Below are 22,752 nucleotides of genomic sequence, written 5' to 3' on the forward strand. Positions count from 1 at the left end.
ATAGCTGTTGGCAGCTGTGATTTCAGCCCCAATGTTTACAAAAATATTTACTTATTACTCAAATATGAAGGCAAAGGACATTTAACATATTAGGAACCCCCCCCCTATAATTTTGAATAAATTAATTCATGTTCTATGTTACTTTTTAAGCCTGGCTTCTCTGCATTCTTAGTTTTGATGAGTTACTTGTATATTTGGCTTTATTTAACATTGTATCACACACATTTCCAATGCTGCTACATGGTTTCCATGATGATAATTTTATTTTATTTATGTATTTATTTTTCAATATACTTTTTCTTTTTTATTGAATTTATTGGGGTGACATTGATTAATAAAATTATATAAGTTTCAGGTGTACAATTTATAATACATTATCTATATATCATTTTATATGTTCACCCCAAGTTCCATGATGATAATTTAAAATAATTGTATCCAAGTGAGCAAGCCATCATTTTTCTGAGTGTGGACAGGTAACTTAGGGTTTCCCCCCCTAAGTTATCATCATCATCATCATCAAGCTTCGGATGATAGCTACCATCTATTTGAGTCTGAAGGGCAAGCACACATTTTTGTTGGCTGACACTGATGCTGCTTGAACGAACTTCACCTCTGCTTGCTGTCTGGGTCAGTACTTCCCAAAATGTGGGCCCTCACATCAGCGCTGGTCCAGGGAACTTTGCTACTGGCTTGGGAGGGATAAATACAGAATTTGAGAATAAGTATTTAGGAACTTAATGAATATTTTTGCCTTTTCGCAATAGAATAACTTTATGTCTGTTGAAGCTAAAATAAAAAATTGGGCCTTGTATTTTGTATACCTTGAAAAAAAAATCTCCTTTTAAAGATAATTTATTTTTATTCTGTTTTATAAAAGCATTGGTTTATAATAGATTGGGAATGTAAAGAAAAATAGAGGGATTTTGGGATGGTTTGTCTTTTGGTTTAGAAGACAATATTAGGTCCTGGTAGATGCTCAATGAATATACAATCACAGACCCTTGGTGCTACTGGACCTCATCTGTTTGTATTTGAGGAGCCTGAGGTGTGGAGAGAAGCACCAATGCATCCAGCAAAAGGTGGGCAGTCTTGGACAGGCTCCCCTGGCTTTCGCTTACACTCAGTGACCATAATACCATGTTCTCATGTGATTAAAATTTGGGGTGTACATGGTGATAACAACAACGGGGGAGCAGAAGCAAGGGGTGGGGACAAAATTTTTGTCCCATCATAACTCCGCCCTTGTTCCAGCTGTGGTCCCTAGGCAGCTAGACAACCCCCAGCTTTGCCCCGGATCTCCAGGGCACCGCCCCCCCCCCCCAAACAAACAACTCAGTGGTGGAGCTTCTTAGGAAGATATCAACCAATAATTTTGGGGAAACTTGTAGAGGAGTTTCCAGCGACTTGATCTGAGAGATTACAGCACTCTGATCTCTAAATGGCAAGAGATGAATGATAAATGATCAAGTTGGGGAAGTTTGCCTACAGTGCAATTTCTGCAACTCATAGGTATGAGGTTTGAGACAGATGGTGCTGGCAGGCAAACTAAACACAAATACACTCCTCCCAGGATTCGGGAAGTGCCCCGCCCAGGCCATGCCTGTGTGTGTATATATAGAGCCGGAGCCAGGGCTCTTGCAAGGGAGTCACACGCTCCTTCCCGCCCTGGTCTCTGCCTCCTTCCAGCTGGGCCCTTGCTCTTGTCTGCTTGCCTGGATGCTCCAGCAACCATGAGCCGCCAGTTTAGCTCTCAGTCGGCGTTCAGCTCAAGGAGCAAGAGGGTTTACAGCCTGGGCTCTCCTGCAGGCTCTGGTGGTGGCAGGGGGGCCGTGAGCTCTGTGTGTCAGGTCCGAGGGAGATGCGGTGGTGGTTATGGGAGCCATGCGAGGGGGTTTGGCTCCCGGAGCCTGTACAATCTGGGTGGCAACAAAAGCATCTCGGTTAACCTAGTGGAGAGAAGCGCCAGTGGTTTCCGCCAGGGTGGGGGCGTGGGAGGGGGATTTGGAGGGGCCAGGAACTTGGGGGGCGGTGGCTGTGGAGGTGGTGGTTTTGGAAGTGGCGCTTTTGGTGGTTTTGGGGGTGGTGGTTCTGGAGGTGGTGGCTTCGGAGGTGGTGCCATTGGGGGCGGTGGCTTTGGAGGTGGTGGCTATGGAGGAGGTGGTTTTGGGGGTAGCAATTTTGGGCTTGGGGGCTTTGGTTCTTGTCCCCTGGGGGGCATCCAACGGGTGAGCATTAACCAGAGCCTCCTACAGCCACTTGACCTAGAGGTGGACCCTGAAATTCAGAGGATCAAGACCCAGGAGCGGGAGCAGATCATGGTTCTCAACAACAAGTTTGCCTCCTTCATTGACAAGGTGAGTGCCTCAGGGGCAGGCAGTGCCTCTGGGCCCCAACCAATGACTGAGAGGGCCTCGTGCCCTGCTCGCTCTCATCACATTGTGCTGCCTCGGTTTGGTGATGACAGTTGCTTCCAGATGTGTATGTCCTGGGACCTTAAGAAAGCATTTACCTCATTTAGGCCTCAATTTGACTTAATGAGGGAAATTGTCTCTATGTTTCCTTTTGGCAGAAAAGCACACAAAAGGTGTGAAAATTCCCAATAGACAAAATACATGGTATAGTAATTGCATTCTCATTCACGATTATTCACTTTCCATCCATCCATCCATCCATCCATCCATCCATCCATCCATCCATCCATCCATCCATCCATCCATCGGTCCATCCACCCCACAAACATTTACTAAACATCCCAGACAATGTGCCACAGGGCGACTCCTTGTTCTTAAGGTGTCATGGCAGAGACTAGGTGAATGCCCTGGTGGGTATCTCTGGGGGGGAAAGTCAACAGCATACTAAGTAGAATTCTGTCTAAATTCCTCATTTTAGCTCATCAAGGGCCAAGAATATGCCAGATGAACCCCCCCCCTAGTTCTCTGATTAGACCTTAGATTAGGCCTGGTCCAGGACCAAATCACCAGGCAGAGGCTGGTGGAAGACCTATGGGGAACACCTTGCTCCAGCATTTCCTTTTGTGTAAAGGGGGAGGCACAGTGGCTACTGTAGGGTCCCCAGGAGGTTTTTTTGCCCCAGGGGATATCTTGGGAAGCACCCTGGGGTAAAAAGTTCCCTAGATTCTCAGTGACTTTCCCTCAGTCCCCACAGGAGTTCAGTGTTGAGGCCAGAGCTTGACCTGTGGTCTGACAGCAGAGTAGCCATGGCCAAGGTCCAGCTTTGGGTTGTATACCCAGCCTCTGATATTTGGATAAATGCTGGGGGTGGGACAGAGTGTGTAAGCTGGGGGAGGAGGGGTAAGAGTGTTGAGGCCCAGAGATCACCTCAACAGAGCACTATCAAAGTGTTCTTGGCTACATCTGATCACCCTGGATGGGAAATCTGGTTGAATATTATCACACCTCAGGCATAGGCAGGGACTGGGAGGGCTTGACTGGAGCAAGGAGGTGACAGGTGAAGGGAGACACCACTGGGAGGTCAAAGCTAGACCAAGGGAGGAGCGGGAACAAAAGCAGGTTGGGGAAGGGGGTCAGTGAAATGACCATGGGCTGCTGGCTGACCTCCTGAGACTCTCACTTGATTGTGGTTCCTGCCATTAATAGGACACTTGTTCAGTTTTGTGGCATGGAACTGTGCACAGAGGCCAAGATGCAAGACACTGTGGTTTCTTGTCCTTCCCCAAGGGCATGGCCTGTGCTGACCATGAGGACAGAGTTCTTACCCAGGAAGGCTCTGACCTGGCAGGAAGGGAGAAGGCTTCTACTGCAGTGACTTTGACACTAGTTTCTGATCTGGTCCCCCTGCTTTCACATTTAACCTTATCCAGCCTACTCTTAGTACCACATGAGAGCTATTCTTTAAAAAGCCCAGCCAGTGTGGCTCAGGGGTTGAGAGTATACCCATGAACCAGGATGTCATTAGTTCAGTTCCTGGTCAGGGCACATGCCTGGGTTGCGGGCTTGATCCTTGGTAAGGGGCATGCAGGAGGCAGACAAGTGATGTTTCTTTCTCATCAATGTTTCTCTCTTTCTCTCTCCCTTCTTCTCTCTAAAATCAATAAAAATATGAAAAAAAAATCACATCACTCGTTTATTTAAATACTTCATTGGCTTCTTGTCTCATTTAGAATAAAAGCCAAGGCCCTATAAGGTCCTATATAATCTGGCCCTCCAACCTACAGCTGCTGCTAACCCCTGGCTTGCATTTGTGAGAATTAGGCAACGTTGCCACCACCGGATGGAACAGTTCTTGAGCTGCAAGCCTTAATAACAGAGTGATGGCTGGAATTTAACTCCCCTGGGTACAAACTCACTGTCTGCAGTGGCCCTGAACTCCCTCTCTGTCTCCACTCCTGCTTTCCTTTTGCTTACCAGCACACTATTGCATTTTTGCATCCTCCAGCTCCCCAAGCATGGTCTTACCTCAGGGCCTTTGCACTTGCTATTTCCTCTGCTTGGAACTTCTCCCTCCAAAGAGTAAGCTGGCTTGCCCCCTCACCTCCTTCAGGTTTTAGCTCAGATGCCACTGTCTCAGTGAGGTCTTCCCTGATCTTCCTATTTAGAGTAGCACCCTCATCTTAGCATCCCTCGCCACCATCCCTGTGTTACTTTTCTCCATAGCCCCTACAGTCATTTGACACACTGTATATCTCACATTTCTTTACAGTTGTCTCTCTGAATAGCATGTAAACTCCTGCAAAGCAGGGATTTTGTCTGTTTTGTTTATTATTGAATCTCCAGCATGCAGAATAGTGCCTGGTACATGATAACTGCTCAATAAATTTGTGTTGAATGAAAAATTGAGCCAGCCCTTCATGTGTCAGGCTTGACTCTCAGAGAGTAGGAATGGAGACATGGGCTTTTTCCAAACCAATGACAAAGGAAAAGAACCTCAGGAAGAAAAGGGGGGTCCAGTTCTTCCCATGGGGACACTGGCCTGACCTTGTTCATCTGACCTTGAATCCTCTATGCCAGGCAGTTCCAAAGCCCTTAGCATTTCATTAGCTTTTGATACTTATAAACTGACTTTTCTGTGTTGGGCACTGTGTGTCCATGGTTCTCGGCACCTGTGCCCACTGGACAACAAAGCAAACATGGGTCTGCCTTCCTGGGGCTCACACCTGGCAGAGAGGGGACATGCTAAGACACCACCAAAAGACTACAGATCATGACAGATGTCATGGGGGACAAATGGAGGCTGATGAAGGAAGATACCAGGGAGAGGCCACTTTAGCTGAGAACTGAAGGGTGGAAAGGAGTCAGCCAGGGAGAGTTGGGGAGATCTGGGCTGCTGGAGGCATGAGGGGGTCTCTGTAGCTGGAGTGCCATGAAGGGGAGGGAGAGGGGCATGAGAGGTCGAGTGGGGTGTGCTTTTTCCAGTGAGAAGCTTAGCTTGGCATGGCGCTAAATTTTATCTGTGTTAGCTGAGCTTTCCCTTGGTATTGCTGATGGGGTCACAGTCCAGGAGTGTTTTGGGGAGCCTGGGGAAAATTCACAATGGCTTTCAGGGATGTTTCTACTTAAATCCCATTAAAATTGCCTGGCACTCCCTGAAGCCAGACTCTGCCTTTGCAGTTTGCTTGGCCTGACGTGAACCACGGTTTCTCTGACTCGGGTACTCAGGCTAAGCCCAAAGCACTCAGATTTGTTTGACTGCACCCTCACTGTTTGATGTGGCGTTTCCCTGTGGGACCATACGACTCTTTCTTTTTGTCCCCACAACATAACACAGGGCTGTGAACAAGTGTTCAGTAGCTTCCTCCACTCCCTGGGAGTGCCGCCTGAGTGAAAACAGGCCAGGTGGCAGAAGTTTCTCACATGTTTCGAGCCGTGCTGACAAACCTGTGAGAGCTGGTTTGCCTTATCTCTTGCCTTCACAAGTTAAGCGTCAATGAGCCACGAGAAACTGTTCTTTGTGCACATTTTCCAGCCAAAAGTCAGGACCCAAAAGGAGTTAACAAGGGCTAGACCCTCTGATGGGCAGTCTCAGGGCGGGGGTGCTGGGCACCCTCCTTAGTGCTACGTTGTAGGTGGGTCTTCAGGGTTCTGTTCTGATGGCACAAGCAATGGGTCTGCCCCCATACCCAGCTCCCAGGCAGACCCTGGCGAGTGTGCACTCACCTGAGCAACGCAGAGCGGCGCCCAGGGTCTTCACCAAACACACGGCCTGGAGGCTCCACCTGTGGGTGAGGGGTGATTATCACCATGCAAAGCACAGCCCCTGCACTCGGTCTGTAGAGCCAGCCATCTCTCTGGGCCCTGTACCTGACCTCTGTGTCCTCAATTTTGGGGAATAGATGCTAAGAATATAGGATGATGCCCACTTTTGATTCTCTGTATGAATGAAGGAAATAGCAATCTGGGTGGTTCCTGGGCACTAGGCAACCCTGAGGCCCTGACTTTGGATGCTGGAGTGTATTACAGAAAATGAGGACATTTACTTTTAAAATTCTGTTTGAGTTATAAAAGCATTTAAATGAGGTGACCTTCCTGGAAAACATACTGGCAGACAGCGAAGGTGGTGGGGACACCTAGGCAGGTCGGCTCAGGAATCAGTTAATATTCTAAGCCAAATTCTTCCTTCCCTCCTCTTGTTTTCCTTTCTCCTCAGGCACATAAAGCATTTCAGCCACAAAGAGAAATGTGCCTGGGATGTGTCTGGGTTTCTGAAGCCTGTCACCATTTCCTAATGTTGGCACAGATAAGCCGAGTGGGACAGTGATAGCGCTGGGCTGTAAATGGGGATAGCTAAAGCAAACAAGGGGCTCAGCTGGAAGGATTTACCTTCAATACAATGTTAGCTGAGTGGTAATTTTAGGCTAGTGGATCAACTGTCAGCAACCACAGTGTCATGTGTCCTGGTCCCAAAGAAAGGGATGCTCTCAGATCCCTGGAGGGGTCGCCCTGATTCTCTGAGTTCTGGACATACTCTGGGGCTGCCCATCCCCTCCCAATGGGGAGTTTCTCAGACCCATGACCTGGGGTGAACTTGGAGGTCTCTTGCTTTTAGGTGCGATTCCTGGAGCAGCAGAATCAGGTGCTACAAACGAAATGGGAGCTGCTGCAGCAGATAAACACGTCGACTAGGACCTTCAACCTGGAGCCCGCCTTGGAGAACTACATCGGTGAGCTGCGGCGGCAGGTGGACTTCCTCAACGCAGAGCAGATGCGCCAGAGCTCGGAGGTCATGAGCATGCAGGACTTGGTGGAGGACTACAAGAACAAGTGAGGGGCCGGGCGAAGGGCCCGGGGAAGCGGGCGGGGAGCTGATGCACGGCCGAGGCATCCCACTTCGGTGTCACTGTGTAAGGGGGGAGCAGGGCCATGGCAGGGCCATGCAGGCTCTGCAGCGCACGGCTGCAGGGTACCGTTTGCATATGGTGGCCTTGGTGTTGCCCCTCAGCCCCTGATTGTATTGCATGGGGTTGGGGCAGACAAGCTCCTCAGATGCTGGGGCCAGATAAGCCTCAGTTCCAGTGTGGGCTTTGCCACTTTCTGGCTGCCTGCAAGTTCATCTGTCTAAGCCTTTAGTTTTCACATTAGTCGAGTGGGGCTAGTAAGTGCCCTCCCTGTTGGATTGTTGTGAGGGGTAGACTGAGGCTCTCAAACTTGAATGTGCATCAGCTTGTTAAAATCAGATCGATCAGGGAGGGCTGGGATGGGGCTGGAGTGTTTGTATTTCTAATATTTCCAAGGGATGGTGATGCTGGGAGACTGGGGACCACACTTTGAGATCCACTGATTTAGATGAAGTTAAAAGTTCTTAGGCTATGTCCGTGCATACTAAGCCTGCAGTAAGCACTAGTTATTATTTATAATAATGGTAGGGGTGACAGGACTTGTCTAATTCTGTATCAGCTGCTCCTGCACCGAGTCACCTTACCATTCCATGCTGCAGGTTCAGGGCGCTGCTTGTAGCATCCCCTTGACATGCTTACTGCACGAGACCAGTAGAGTTGAGTGTATGTGAATCGAAAAGGAAGACATGAAATTCGCACTGAAGGTGTTGGGGGTAGGGGCAGAATCATAGGTGAAATTTTTTTCTCTTTAAAAAAAATTTAGTAAAAGTGGTTACTTTAAGTTCTCAATTAAAAAAACAATTGAACTTGACAAATTTACAAATAAAAAAATGGACACTTTGGAAGTGTTCTTTGTGGCTCTGGATTTTCCACTTTGGGTCGTTGTCCCCATGTTGAACTGGAGAACCAGGAGCTGGCTCCAGCTGCTTGCCAGTGAGAGTGGCAGGCCTTGGTAAGGGACAGTCAGAGTCCAGAAGAATCCTCAAGGAGCCAAGGTCAGCTCCTGCAGCCTGCCTCTGTTTCTTACCTTCCCTCTACAGATATGAGGAAGAAATCAACCGGAGGACCAACAATGAGAATGACTTTGTCATCCTGAAGAAGGTGACTGATAGGGTTGTCCTGAGGGGGACTGTGGGCCCAGGCAGCTGAGCAGAGAGAAGAATTCATATGGGAGGCTGTGTGGCGGAGGGATGGACAGGGTGACACTGGGGGCCAACTTGTTGAGCATGTTGCCCAAATGCTGGGGCCCTTACACTGAAGGGCCAAGTCTGAGAGTGATGCTAATATGGATCTTTAGGAATTCTTGAGCTTTTAATCTCTCTAATGCCCTGAAAGTGAAATTAAATTATTTGATAGCTTTTGAGTATCATTTATGTATGGCCCTGGGGCCTGGGGTGCTGTGTGTGACTAACCAAGATGAAGAGCTTGGTGTCACACTTCCTTCCGGCCAGGACAGCCAGAGTTTGCAGGTCCCTTATTTGAGTGAGGTGAAGAATTTTCTGGCAAGGAGGTAAACCCAGAGAAGCTTTGTTACTTGCCCAGGCCACCCAACTAGCTGGTGGAAGGCAATACCTGGGCAAAAAGTCAGACTGTCTTTGCTTGCTGTTCAGGACGTGGATGCTGCTTATATAAACAAAGTGGACCTGCAGTCCAAGGTGGACCTTCTGCTTGGGGAGGTCAATTTCCTGAAATATTTCTTTGAACTGGTGAGTTCATAAGAAATTCTTGTCTTTTCTCACATCTTAGAAGGCTTATGGGCTGTAAGAGGGGAAGGCCTGAAATGAAACATTGTCCACTAGGGAATCCTCTCCCCAGTTACCTCAACCATCCTCTTCACCCCTAGTGCTCGGGATTCCTGGGTGGGCGTGCTGGAGCTAGGAGGCCAGGAGAGTCCTGAGATAGGACAAGGTGAAGCTGGCCCCGGGACATTCAGGGGCAAAACCAACCAGAAATCTTCATCAGTGCTGGGAAATCAATGGGGGCTGTTAGGAAACTCCATAGGAGAGGACACTGTAGGTCTCAAAGCGAATGAAGATGAAGAGAGCAGTGGTGGTGGATAATATGCTCTCCCCACCCTTGGGCTAACTCAGGGCCACTGCCCTGGGCCAGATGCTGTGCTAGGATATTTATGATGTCCTGGGTATTTCCGTTATACAGATGAGACAACCGAGGCACTGAGAGAGTAAATCTCTTGCTCAGTTATGCAACTAGTCAAGGTAGAGTCCAGACTCAAAAGTTAGTGGGAATGGCTGCACAAGTGGACTTCTTTCTATTGCCTCTGAGAATCCCTGTGCTTTCAAGGAGCAAGTCTGCCTGTCAGAAGGCCCAGATCAAGGTGGTGGCCAGGCCAGAGTGAGGCAGAGATACAGGGCACAGGAGTGGCTTGATAGACAGGGGGTGTCTGCAAGGGCTCTGAGTTCAGGCTCTTTCTTCTTCAGGGCCTGGGTGCCTTTACCTTTAGTTAAGGCATCTCTCAGTGCGCAACAACAATTGAAAGAACTTTCCCCGAGAGTCCCATCTGGCCCAGGCTTCTGGCTTTCCCAGAGAGCCTTGAGGGGGCAGAAAAGGGAAATTGAGGCCCCAGGTGGACAGTAGAAGGAGTCAGCCTATGGTTCACGCTTTCAGGAGCTGTCCCAGATGCAGACTTACATCAGTGACACCAATGTCATCGTGTCCATGGACAACAACCGCTCCCTGGATCTGGACAGCATCATCGCAGCCGTGCAGACCCAGTACGAGATGATCGCACAGAAGAGCAAGGAGGAGGCTGAAGCACTGTACCAGACCAAGGTAAGCCCTGCTGCCCCACCGCCCGGATTCGGGGCTCAAAACTAAACATACCTCCCCCCCAACTGGGCGTGGCTCAGCGGTTGAGCAGTGACCTGCGATCCAGGAGGTTGAGGTTTGATTCCCAGTCAGGGCACGTGCCCGGGTTGCAGGCTCAATTCCCAAGGGGGGGCATGCGGGAGGCAGCCGATCAATGACTCTCATCATTGATGTTTCCATCTCTCTCCCTTCCCTTTCTCTCTCTCTGAAATCAATAAAAAAAATTAAAACAAATAAACAAACAAACAAACAAAATATACCTCCTGGAACTTGTATCATCTTTCTCTTATTTCTAAAGCCAAACAAATTTGTTATAGAAAAGTTAGAAATTACAGATAAAGATTACTCATCTCCCTCTCCCACTATTAATATGTCCGCATATTTCCTACCAGTTCTCTGTAGCTGATATTTATGGAAAACTCATATGTGCCCGACACTGCACTAAGTACTTTACATATGTTATTTCATTTACTCCTTCCAACAGCTGCAGGAGGTAAGGATTTTATTATTCCTATTTTACATATAATAGAGTAGGAGATGACCTAATTTCTCTAAGGCCTTGTGGCTGGTCAGTGGCAGAGGCAGGGCTTAATTAAACTCGGGTGTGCAATGTAGCAACTGATGCTCTCAATCGTTATGTTTTATTCTTATTTTTTCATAATGAGATCTTTTGAAATGTAGCTTTGTGCTATTCTCTTTTACTTATCACTTTGAATGCCCTTCTGTGATATTACATATTCTCCATCACCTTTAATGGCAGTGCGGTGTCCATGTTCATTATAGACCCTTGTTTTCAGATAAACATCTTTGTAGTAAGTCTTTGGGCACATCTTTGGTTACTTCTTTAACATAAATGGACCTGGACCTTTTTGAGGGTGAAGACTCTGTAGGTAAAGGTCAAAGTCCAGTTACTAAATTCTAGACACTTGGCACTTGAGATCTGCTTTGTGGTTATCTGCGGCCAACTCCAATCTCGTTGGCCTCTGTCCCACTGTCCTGCAGGCAGATTTTCTGACTGACTTGGATTTCAGCATCAGACTGGGGAGATAGATGGCCAACAGTGAAAACATCAGAATACAGAGATGCCTTTGAGCCAGCCCTCCCCACTGCTTCCTTCAGAGTCATGGCCTATGGGTGGAGCTCCTCTTGCTGGGACCATGTAGACATGGGAAAGGAGATAGGGAGGAAAATGCAAATAAGTGTGGAGCATGCTGAGGGCCCTGAGGAAATGAGGGCCTGGCTGCTAGTGGAATCATTCTGGAAAAGGGTAGGAAGAAATATGGCAGGGTAGAAAAAATGAGCGGGGGGTCCCAGTGTGGGTAAGGACCAGTGTGAAGGCTTAGATGTGGGGAAAAGGGCCTCAGGAAGCAGCTTTGTCAGTCTGGGATGTAGGGCTGGGCCAGACACGGTGGGAATGAGGGCGGTTGGTGTGTGTGTGTGGTCACAGCTCAGATGAGGGAGGTTTGGCACAGGTGTGAGTGTGTGTGTGTGTGTGTGTGTGTGTGTGTGTGTGTGTAGGTAGGATCTGGGAACTTTTTCAGGGGAGAGGATTCTTGGGTAGGGTCTGGGAAGGCAGATCCATTCTCTCCCGGAGGGGCTCATGGTAAGCAGCAGGCTGACCGTGATGCCGCCTTTAACCCTCAGTACCAGGAGCTCCAGATGACAGCAGGAAGACATGGAGACGATCTGAAGAACAGCAGGATGGAGATTGCAGACCTCACCCGCACCATCCAGAGGCTGCAAGCTGAGATTGGCAGTGTCAAGAAGCAGGTGGGATGGGTGTTCAGGGGGGGCTGACCAGACATGCCGCCTCCCACAATGCCCTCCGGGATGGGACTCCTGAAACTCAACTCTTGCACGCTTCTTCTCTGTGACCATCTCCCGAGCAGATTGACCAGATGCGCGGGGTCATTTCGGATGCAGAGGAGAAAGGAAATCAGGCCCTCCAGGATGCCGGGCAGAAGCTGCAGGGCATGGAGGAGGCCCTGCAGCAGTCCAAGGAGCGCATGGCCCGTCTGCTGCGGGACTACCAGGCACTGCTGGGAGCCAAGCTGTCCCTGGATGTGGAGATTGCCACCTACCGCAGGCTGCTGGAGGGCGAGGAGAGCAGGTGGGCCATGCTTTGGGGCCAAAGCGCAGGTTGCACTGCTAGAGTAGGGGGACGAACTATTCGGAGAGAAGATCATCCCAGCTTTTTGGGAAGACTGGTAACCCAGGGTGAGCAGAAGCATTCAAGTCAGAAGCAGAGGATGTGTGATTGGCAGGGCCATTATCATCATTCTCCTGCCCCTAAGCAGAATGTACCTGAACACTGACCCAAGCCATTGCAGCCAGGTGGTGACATCCAGTGTTAAAAGGCTTTAAGAAAATACTTAAAATCCCTTCTGGCCCCACTGGCCCCTGGCCTCTCTGCCTATGCACACATCTTTCCCATGCACAAGGGTTGGGGATGCTCTCTCTTCCCATGGGACATCTCTGCTCCTGATGTCTCCAGGCTGCTACATGCCTTCCTTTGGGCTTTGCAGGTCTGGCTAATGTGTGCTTTGGTTTTACAGGATGTCAGGAGAGCTGCAGAACCGCGTGAGCATCTGTAAGTAACAGAATCCTGGAGCTGGGCTGATTGGTGCTAAGCAGAGGAGGGCTCAGCAGTGTTGCCCAGCAGGGAACTGGCAATGGGCATTTTAATTTCCAGTCCCACGCAATGAAAACAAAAGAGCAAACACAACTGCAAAGCCAGAAGAAATTCATTGAAATAAATTAGGATTTTAGTTCTTGCTTATCTTAATTTTTATGATTCCTAATAATCAGCATGGCTTAGAACTCCTTAGGGTATATTCATAATGAGAATGTGCCTCCGCATCCCTTGTAGCATGAAGAATACTTTGGAAATGGGACTGCTTTCATCAGTGTGTCTTTCTGCAAGTCAGATGCTGCCAGTGATGGAGGCTGTGGGCGGCCTCCCTGGGGGTGGTTGCGGGGAGGCGGGGCGGCTGCCCAGGCCTCTGACCCGAGTCTGGGTGTCCTTTCCCCACAGCTGTGCAGAGCAGCCAGGTGACTCTCGGCGCAGGAAGCGGCGGTCGAGGCTCTGGAGGTTACGGCGGCGGCGGCAGCAGCTGGGGCTACAGCGGAGGAGGCGGCAGCTCCCGGGGTGGCGGGGGCTACGGAGGGGGCTACGGAGGGGGCTACGGAGGGGGCTCCGGAGGGGGCTCCGGAGGGGGCAGTGGAGGTGGTTATGGGAGTGGCGGTGGCGGCAGCTACGGAGGGAGCAGCAAAGGCAGCAGCAAGTCCGGGGCCCAAAGCGGTGGCTCCTCCAAACTGCAAATCATCCAAACTTCTACCAACACCTCCCACAAGCACATTGTGGAGTAGAGGCGAAGTTTTCTGTGACCCCTCGCTCCTGTCCCCTCCCTCACGCCCTTCTGATCCCCTCTCGCTTACCTTTTCCTGATGGGTCTCTGCAGTTTTGCCAATAAAGTCCTCCGGATGGGAAGCCCCAGACAGCAGATCTATCTGTGGAGGGCACTGGCTGGCAGTCAGAACACAGCCAGTCACAGTCTCAACTCAGACTCCCCCTAGAGGGCCTACTCCTGTCCCACCCAAGGCCCAGGTGGAGTAAAGAGCATCCACAAGACAGATAATGGAAAGTTCACGGCAAGCACACCAGGTTTCTCAGTCCCAGGCTGCCTTTCCTGCACCTGGGCTGCCTTGGGAACAAGAATCCATCCCTCAGGGACCCACAAAATGAATGGGTGAAGGGAGGCTGATGGCAAGACAAACTAGCTTGCAAGGGGCTCCTCTGTGCAGGGACCACTTTCTCCTCTTGGTCTGTAGCCTCACACTACCATGTTGATGGAGAGTGTGGATTGCCTGCCCACATCAATCACCCATGTCATATCTGGGCCTGGTTCTGAATCTCTGTCTCAAGAAGCAGTATCCCCTGAAAGAACAGTCCCCGTGGGAACATTTCAGAGGGCCTGAGTTTTTGTCCACAGGTAGGACTGTAGTTAGCAGCGAACGGAGGAGTTGATGGACAAGCAACCAAGTTCTGTTCTGTCCTGCCCCTCCTGGCAGCTCCATTCTTTGAAAGCCTGGTCCTTTCTGAAATTTCCTTAACAGCCCTCCTGAGAATTGTCCAATAGATTGGAGCACATGCAGCCCAGCTCTGCTCTATCCAGGTGCTCAGGCCCTGAGCAATTTGAGGATAAGACTTGGGTCTTGGGGAGTTCAGTCCAAACCAGGCTACGAGCTTCCTTTTATTTGCAAGGTAACTTAACTCTCTTTCCTAGACCACAAGATACCTTTTGTCTCCTCTCCTCTGTGGCTGAGCAGTGAGAGAACTGGACTCTTCATTTTGGGTCTTAACATAAGATGCTTGAGATGTGCTACAGGGACAAGAAAGGGGAAGTATTGGCCAACTAATAGGCCTTGAGAGAAAGAAGGTAGCTTTGCTTCTCAGATCTGGTCATCTTTACTGGCTTGCTCACTGAAGTCCTGACATGAGGTCCAAGCTCATGATTCTCTTGGATGTGTTCAGTGTGGGTCCCTTGGGCAGTGCTGTGACATCATCATTTCCTGGTTGAAGGTTGTACCTTGAAGGATTTGACATTTCTGGTGTTTCTACAATAAACTTCTCTGTGATTCCAAACCACTCTTTGGTCAGGAGATGAGTTATTCTTTAATTTCTCCAGGCCCAATTTCATATTTGGGAAGTAAAGTTATTATTTTTACTATTTTTTATTGCAAGAGTAATACACAATCTTGAAAAACCTTGTGGACATAATCTTATTAATCCTTAAAGTGATCATTGTTACACATTTGTTCAAAAGGCATTTATTTAGCTCTCACTGTGTGGCAGGCAGTGGCCTAGGCACGGAGAATGCAATGCTGAATGAACACATTTCTGAATCTGAAGGATGCTTACAACCAAAATGATATGGGGGAGGGAAGGTTAGAGGGAGGAGAAATCAGAGCATGTGTCCAGCACAACAGAAGCAATGGGACCTGCAGCAGGTGTCAATGCTGGGAAAGGGAAGTCCCAACAGGTTCCTGGAGGGCTGGAAAGTGGAACAGAGCTGAGGAACAGGGCAGGTGTGGGCTGGAGGTCAGGAAAGGGCCCTCCACAGCCTGCTCAGACTCAAAGATAAGAAACGCTGAATGTGTGTGAGTCAGAGGGGGCAGCCTCACAGGAGAAACTGAGCTAGGGAGACAAGAAGCTGAGCCCAGTGGGGGCCATGGGCATGGGTGTCTTTCATTGATGCCTCTGAGGGAAGTGTAGATGCAGAAATTCAAGAATGGAACAAGTTAAGCTATTGCCTTATCCTACATGGTATTTCTGAGTCTGTGTAAAGAAGTCACGTAAAAGGTGTGACCTACTCTCATTCCCAGAAGGAATACAGATGGAACTTGGATATGAGATTCCCTGAAATATTACGGCAACTCATATTATAAGACACTGTGTTCTCAGGAACACCCCTGCATTCTCCCTGAAAAGTTTCTCCACATCTCACCTGTCTTGGTGGCAGGCCTTCCGGGGGAGGGGCTGGGAAAGGGAAAGGTCGGTGGGCAGCTGCCTGGAAGGAAGGCGAGGGAGCAGACCGATGCAGTTCTTACACTTGAAGTCAAAGACAAAGGGCACAAGGACAAGAAAAGGAAGACGGGTGTAAACATGGTTTAGAGTGGTTAGTTGCGGCAACACATGAGCCAATAGGTATGGTGGCTGCTGGAGACAGGCAGGGGGACCAAGAAAAGAGTATTGTGCAGAGCCTGCTTTGTCTCTTCTGTAGTCAGACCACTCTGAGAACATTGCTAAATAGGAGCCCATTCAGAGGGCAGTGGCCAAGACAGTGGTAATGGGGAGTCAGAAACCTGACCACATGAGGACGATGGAGGGTCCTGGAGAAGAGAAGTCTTTGTGGGGGGGAGATGTGGTGGCTAACTGCAAAGATTTGAAGAGCTTCCCTAGCAAAGAGGGGTTGGCCCCAGCTGATGACCCAGATGGACAGGTGGGGACTGCAGCAGATTTGGCTCAATATAAGAAGCACCATTGCATTGATCCTGAGATGGGAGAGGGAGAGGCCACATGGGAAATTAGCACATTTCAAGCAGAGGTTGGTTAACCACTTGGCAGGAGGTTGAGGGAGGAGTGAAGGATGGGTGGGGATATGTGTATGGCAGCATTTCATATCTTTGCTGCCCTAAGAATTCATGTGATGAAGCCTGAGAAAAAAGGAAAAATGGAATTCTACTTTCTAGTTTATATTTGGGAAAATGAAGATCAGATACCAGGGGCGGATCAAGTCATGGAGAGGCCAAGAGCTCTAGCCATGATTTTAAAATGAACCCAAGTTTTCTGGCACCATCAGAATTATAGCAGGGTGTGGACTTGATTGTCCCTGGATCATACGTGTGCGTGTGATATTATTAGGGAATTCACATTGGTTCTGGGGAAAAACACATGGGCAAGGCCAACCCGAGGTCATCTTTCCCATCCTTCTCATGTGCAGAAACTGGGGTTGTTCCAGAAAACATGGACCTGTCTTTTCTCTTCAGAAGCCTTGACCACCTCAGTCGTGGTCAAGGAGGGAAACATGTGGCTGAATTCTAGGAATGTTGGAACGGAGATTCCTCAGAGCAGGGGTGTGAGAATGAAGGCCCAAGAAAGAACATTTCATTGAAGAGGATCTCGGAGTCTAAATGAGAAGCCTTGATGTGATATTCTGGGCCTGAGCAAAGGGGGCTAGCACTAAAAGACACAGGGAGAGGTTTCCTGGGATCAACATTATTCCTGTTACAGACAAGGAACAATCCCATCGGGGCAACGAGCAATTCCCTACCTCTTTACCATATACAAAATGCTCCCGCATGCATGATCTCCTCTGATTCTCCTGGTCCTGGGAAAGGGCTGGGAGACCACGTGCGGGGCTTCTGTGGTCCTTCTGGAAACCATGGAGCACTCCATCCCTGTTTCTGGTCAATGCTATTTCCACAAGGCAGATACTCAGAGGGAGAAGCAAGCAGGTCCATTCATTTATCAACAGAGGGGCAGCAGTGAACACTGCACTCAGAGCAGCAAGACGCCCAGGGAAAGCTTGCCAGCTGCTCCTCCCTCTGAGAGGCCATGGCAGGGCGGGGCGCTCTGGAAATCTAAATTTAATTCCATCAGCTTCTCATCTACATAGATTTCAATCTGGGACATGGTGAACAGGAGGAGCAACCATTGGCCTAATACAATTCCAACTCTGTCTGACCTAGGACAAGGTGTGCATTTCTGGGCTGGGAAAGTCCTTGGTTTAAGAAAGTCTCTCAAGAACGTCGCCTCACCCTCAATTACCGGCCGGTTGGCCCAGGATGTGTCTTCAAATTATAAACCGTGTGCTTCGACAGTCCTCTTTCAAGCACAGTGTAACCCCCTGATTTTGATGGACCTGCTGCTCTGGTTCTGTCAGCTTTCTGATTAGTACAGGAAATTGTATGTCTTTCGGTTGATCAACACTCTGTTACGAGGCTGAGCTGGGAAATTGGGATGTTGAAGATTCTTGAGTGTGGAAGGCTAGTTCTGACTGTCTCAATGCCAGGCCCAAAGGGCTTGGGGGAGGGTGCTCTGAGTGTGTGGTCCGGCTTCCACATGTGTCCCATAGCGCTTAGCCCCGGGGATCATCCTCACACAGAGCAGGTATTCCACAGTGGGAGTAATTCCCAGCCCAGCCTCATTTCTTTCCCCTCAGGTGTGCTCAGCAGTCCTTCCTGTATGCGATGTTGCCCCTAGTTTCCCTGGTACAGATTTATGAACCCCTTCAGGATTTCTCCCATAAGACAGCTTCCCTTCAAGAACTTAAAACTTCCTTTCTGAGTCTTTGCACCGTTTCCAGTGAAACAGGGGCTTGTTCTAAAGCTTTTCCTGATTGTTATGTAATCTTCTGGGCCCTTTCAAATGTAAGGGTGCGAGAGAATCCCTTCTCCTCTCTCTGTCTATCATCTACCACACTTTAGTTTCCCTGAAAAGTAGATACAGTCCTTATTTTACAGACAAGGAAGCTTAGGAGGCTCAGAGAGGGTAAATGATCTACCTAGGGTTGCACAGCTACAGATTTGCAGTCCGGAGTGGTGCCCCGTCTGGTTGAGTCCATGCCTCAAAGCTACACAACCTGCACCTTTCTCTCCTACATGCTCACCTGTGGCTTCCTCCTTTCGGGCTCCTACGCTGCTCTGGCACTGCTAGTGGGTCACTCCTGGGGGCCTCCTTCTTTGCTGTCTGTCCTGAACAGGCTGCCCCTGGTTCTGCACTTCTCCTTGCTGTATAAGAAGCCTCAGCTCCTCCTCTGCTGGCTGCCAGCTTTCAACATCTCACCCCGCCTCTCCATTGTTTGTGATTTTTCTTTATGCTTCCCAGGCTTCGGCTTTCCCCACTCCCCTGAAATTTCTTTCTCCCACGTTCCTGGTGGAGTCCCGCAGGGCTGGGTGGCTTGTCATTGCATGTTTCTCGTCAACTTTTTTTTCAGTCCCATCCCTCAAAAATTTCTCAAAACATCACCACACCTGCCCCTGCCCCTGCCAATAGCCTGCCTGTGGCAGCTTCATCTCCGTGATCAGTTCTGGGGTGTGTGCGTGGGTCCTTGGGGTTGGAGGTGCTCTGTTATCCAGCACTGATGGTGGTACCCCTCAGGTGCAGGGGACCATGTAGGAGGCTGGGGGAAGAGGGGGGCTGGGATTGCACCCAAAGACATGGAGGGTTTAGTCTTGCTTTTTATAAGCAAGGAATCAGCAAACATACACATATACACACACGCACACACACGTGAAAATGAGCCAATCTATATATCAATATGCACCTGAATCTGGCAGCAATTGAGCTTAGAAAAAGAAACCAATGGAGCAGTTGAGTGGTGTTATCAAGGAAAACTCCCTGGAGGAGCCAACCTATCCACTGCCTGGTATTGCGTAGGAGATGTAGGCATTTGCCCTCGAAGCCTGATGGACCAAACACAGATTCAGGCCCAGAGGCTCATGAATGGAAACCTTAGGTGCTCCAGAGCTAGGTTATGGATAGGAGTATGAAGAGAATTGCCAAGGCAGCTGGAAGGCCTTTCAGAGAAGAGCTGAGTAGAAGTGGGCTTGGGAGATGGAGAGGACTAGGTCCAAAGGGAAGAAGGGGGCTGAGCAATCCGAGCAGAGCACGGGCGTGGGAAGCTCAAGGTGAGGGTGGTCAGGAAGTCGAGGTGATGCCGGCGGTGAAGCAGGCCAGTGACAGCAGGAGCCCGTGGGCTGAAGGCAGGAGCCCGCGGGTCTGACGAGCTTGGCTTCTCGGTTACCACCTGGGGGAAGTCGGGAACGTATTTAAGAACCTAAGTTGCCTTTTCTTTAACATGGGCTAATGACTACCACCTCGCGGGCTTTGTGTGATGTTTAAATGAGACGTAGCTCCTTGCACAGAGTTAGTGCCTGTGGATATTAGTGCCTTTTTCTCTCTTTCATTTTGTCTTTATTTTATAAAGCTGGGATTCACAAATAAGCCAGGAATGAGAGTGTGTGGTTAGCTTTAATGTCCCACTTTAATAACATCGCTTACCCTCCACGGTCCTGGGGACATCACAGGAAATGATGAAGTTGGTTAGCAAGCAACAGGGCAGTTTCCAGCCTTCTTGGGTTGCCTCAAAAGTAAGCAGTGGAAAGAGAGTAGGAGTTCAGTGCAGAAACTGGAAGATTCCCAGGCAGTGATTATATGACTTGGAGACATTTCTGATTTCTTTGGGTCTGCCTTCTCACGTCTTTCATAGGCAGGTTAGATGGTGGGGGTATTTGAGTTTCGGCAGATGGGAATATTCTCTGTGCACTCATTCATGGGGACCAGTTCCACTTGCTTGTCCCTGAGCCTCTTCTCCAGTTTAGCAGGAAGAACACTTGAATTGAAACCAGAAAACCCAAGTGCTAGTCCCGGATGTGCCTTTTCCTAGCTGAAGCATCTAAGCAAGTCATTTAATCTCTCTGATCCTCAGTTTTCTGTTTTGTAAAAACATCTAGACCGCCTAGTTTTCAGGATTTTTGTCAGGAAAGTGTTCGTGTATGTTTTTGTTGAGGTGAACTCTGCAAATGTAAGCCGATGGTGGTCTTTATGCCTTCTTGTTCCTTCTAGTCCCTGTGTCTCTCCCTCCTCATGGTGGCAGCTAGAGTAAGTTTTTCAGCTCTGTAAGTTGTCTATTGATTACCTGACCACCCACTCCTTTGATTTTTCTCTACGTTAGTTTCTCAGTTTGAGGATGGAAGCACGAATCACTGCAAAGATCTGCTGTTGGCCGGCAGACGTGAGAGAATGATACACACATGCACATATGCATGCATGCAAACACGTATGCACGCCCCTCCAAGTGCTAGGAGGAATGGGTTGTGCAGAGTGATACGGCTCTTGAGGGAGTAGGCTGAACTAAAAGGATTCTGATTGCCTGTCAGATTAGGCAACAGTCATTACCACACCTGACCATCCCAGGTCCCATTGTCCCTAGTCAGAAACAAGATCTGTATTACTCATCCTCTATCGAGATGGCTGGTTTAGCAGCCTAAGGATGCTATTGTCAACACAGTTTCAGACAACAGTGCTGTGGAGATGGTGGGGAAGGAGGAGGCGCAGCGGAGAGGTGAGGGGCACTTTCTGGAGGAAGGTATAGGACAAAAACTGTGGGAGAAGAGAAGGGACAAAGCTCAGTGGCTGGAGAGGGCTGACACTCGGCTGTCCTGGTTCAGAACCACAGAGCGACAGGTCCAGATGGTTTTCACAGACCCCTCTTCTCCTGCATATCTTGTACTACACAGTGGAGCCCGCCATACAGGTCTACAATTTACCACTTAGAGTTGCTTAGGGCCAGCTGAAGTTAGCAGCGGCTTCTCCTCGCTGAGTCTCCAATTCTGTGTTCACATGCAAGAGTGCGGAGCATACCAGGCTTCTAAGAAGTCTCAAGATGAAAGTCTGCGCAGGGTTTGGGTCTTTCCAGATCTCAATGCCACTACTACCCGTTAAGAATGATCAGTGCTGCTCTCCAGGAAGGACCCCGGGATTTCCTGGCCCATTGCAGTGCATGCTGGGCACCTTTGCACCTGGACAGGAGCAAAATCTACCCATGAACTCTATGCCTACAATCTCCTCTTCTCAGCGTGAACTGAAGAACATTTTCTAAGCACGTGCATGTGTCTGGAGTCAAGGATTCAAAAGGATATAAAATGGGCCTCCTGCCACTGGAGCTCTCTGCAGCGAGACAGCCTCCACGCTGCCCGTCTTTACATAAAGTGAGGAGCACAACCCCAATTCAGTTGCTGTGCAGTCATACAACATGCTGGTTAGGATCTTGCACGCTGTAGCTCAGCATCCTAGGTTCAAATCCCAGCCCTGCCACTTACCATCTAGGTAAACTTGGGCAAGCTATTCAACCTCTGTGCCTCGGTCTCCTCATTTTAAAAATGGGTAGCATAACAGCAGCTATCTCAAAGTTGTGAAAATTAAGTAAGTTAATACATATAACATGTGTTGAACAAGTGCTTGGTGCTTGGTCAGTTTTCTATACATGTTAACTATTATTATTGTTACTATCGCAGTTACTATTGTCCAGAAATAAGTATAGCTTCTCAGATCAAGCTTTCCAGACTCCCTTTCAAATCTTACATTCATCTCTCCTTATAGTCTAGTGTGAGGCTTGAACCACCTGTCAAGTCCTACCTCCGCCCCTTTGCTTTACAAAATGTATGAAATAGCTTCTATCTGCTCACCTCACTGCTTCATATGCTTTTCAATGGGCATGTGGATGGCATCTGTTTTCTGTTGCTGGCATCTCTGTCTTTTGCCCTGGTCTATCTTTGAGGAAAAGGAACAACTGGAAAATTTAGAAAGAACATGTCTTTTCCTTCTGGTCCTTCCAGATCAGCTACCCCCATCTTGTTTGATGACAGCTTCTTTTCCTCTAATATTAGTACAGTGCATGTATAAAGCTTTTCCTCTAATATTAGTACAGTGCATGTATAAAGCTAACATTGAATAAAAATAGCTTCTTTTGCTTGCTCACTTATTAAAGTTCTGAGCTCTGACTTTGTGTCAGAAGATAAAACTTGGTGAGATCTGGGGTCTGGAGGGCAGATCTCAGAAATGGGCCGAGAGCTCCTTCTGAGATGAAGTGTGGGGAACTGTACCTGCCACGCCTGGGGAGAGAGTAACTTAGTAGCTTACAAGGGCAAAACAAGAATGGGAACTTGCATATTTTTGTGGCAGGAGGTTATGAAATCTTATCAAGCAGCACCAGGTGGCAGATGTAGGGTCCCTTTTTCCTAAAGTCGCAAGCACTTGTAGAGAGATTTTGTCCGATAAAATGATTACCACATGAGCAATCTTGCATGCACAGCAACTTTGAGAACCATTCTGGGAGTGAGCGGTGTAGTGTTCATTGTATTGTTGAGGCTCGTAAAAATCTTGCATGGCTGCAGGCAAGCCAAACCCTTGAGTAGCACTGCGTCCCGCTGACTCGAGGACCAAGCCCAATCACTCCCTGTATATAAGGCGAGGTTTCTGTGCTTGGGGTAGAGGAGTGATAGCTCCTTCCCTTTCTCCACTTTGCTTCTACTCTCTCTAAGTCAAC

General features: G+C 49.0%; 1 protein-coding gene across 2 annotated transcripts; it reads left to right on the forward strand.

Moving 5' to 3' along the window:
- The first annotated feature begins 1,678 nt into the window (after nt 1-1,678).
- On the forward strand, nt 1,679-13,510 carry KRT77 (keratin 77). 2 transcript variants are annotated; one of them, XM_087813908.1, is made up of 11 exons: nt 1,679-2,031; nt 2,098-2,357; nt 7,027-7,241; nt 8,356-8,416; nt 8,926-9,021; nt 9,941-10,105; nt 11,786-11,911; nt 12,031-12,251; nt 12,697-12,731; nt 13,176-13,217; nt 13,275-13,510. In XM_087813908.1, the coding sequence occupies exons 1-11, from the start codon at nt 1,734-1,736 to the stop codon at nt 13,508-13,510; spliced, it is 1,755 nt and encodes a 584-aa protein (XP_087670034.1). In that variant the 5' UTR covers nt 1,679-1,733. The 2 variants fall into 2 exon arrangements, with proteins under 2 accessions (XP_087670034.1, XP_087670033.1); XM_087813907.1 differs by having other exon boundaries at nt 1,679-2,357; nt 13,176-13,510.
- Nucleotides 13,511-22,752: the final 9,242 nt, after the last annotated feature.

This window comes from Miniopterus natalensis, chromosome 2, assembly GCF_054644295.1.
Source record: "Miniopterus natalensis isolate mMinNat1 chromosome 2, mMinNat1.hap1, whole genome shotgun sequence".
Taxonomy (NCBI): domain Eukaryota; kingdom Metazoa; phylum Chordata; class Mammalia; order Chiroptera; family Miniopteridae; genus Miniopterus; species Miniopterus natalensis.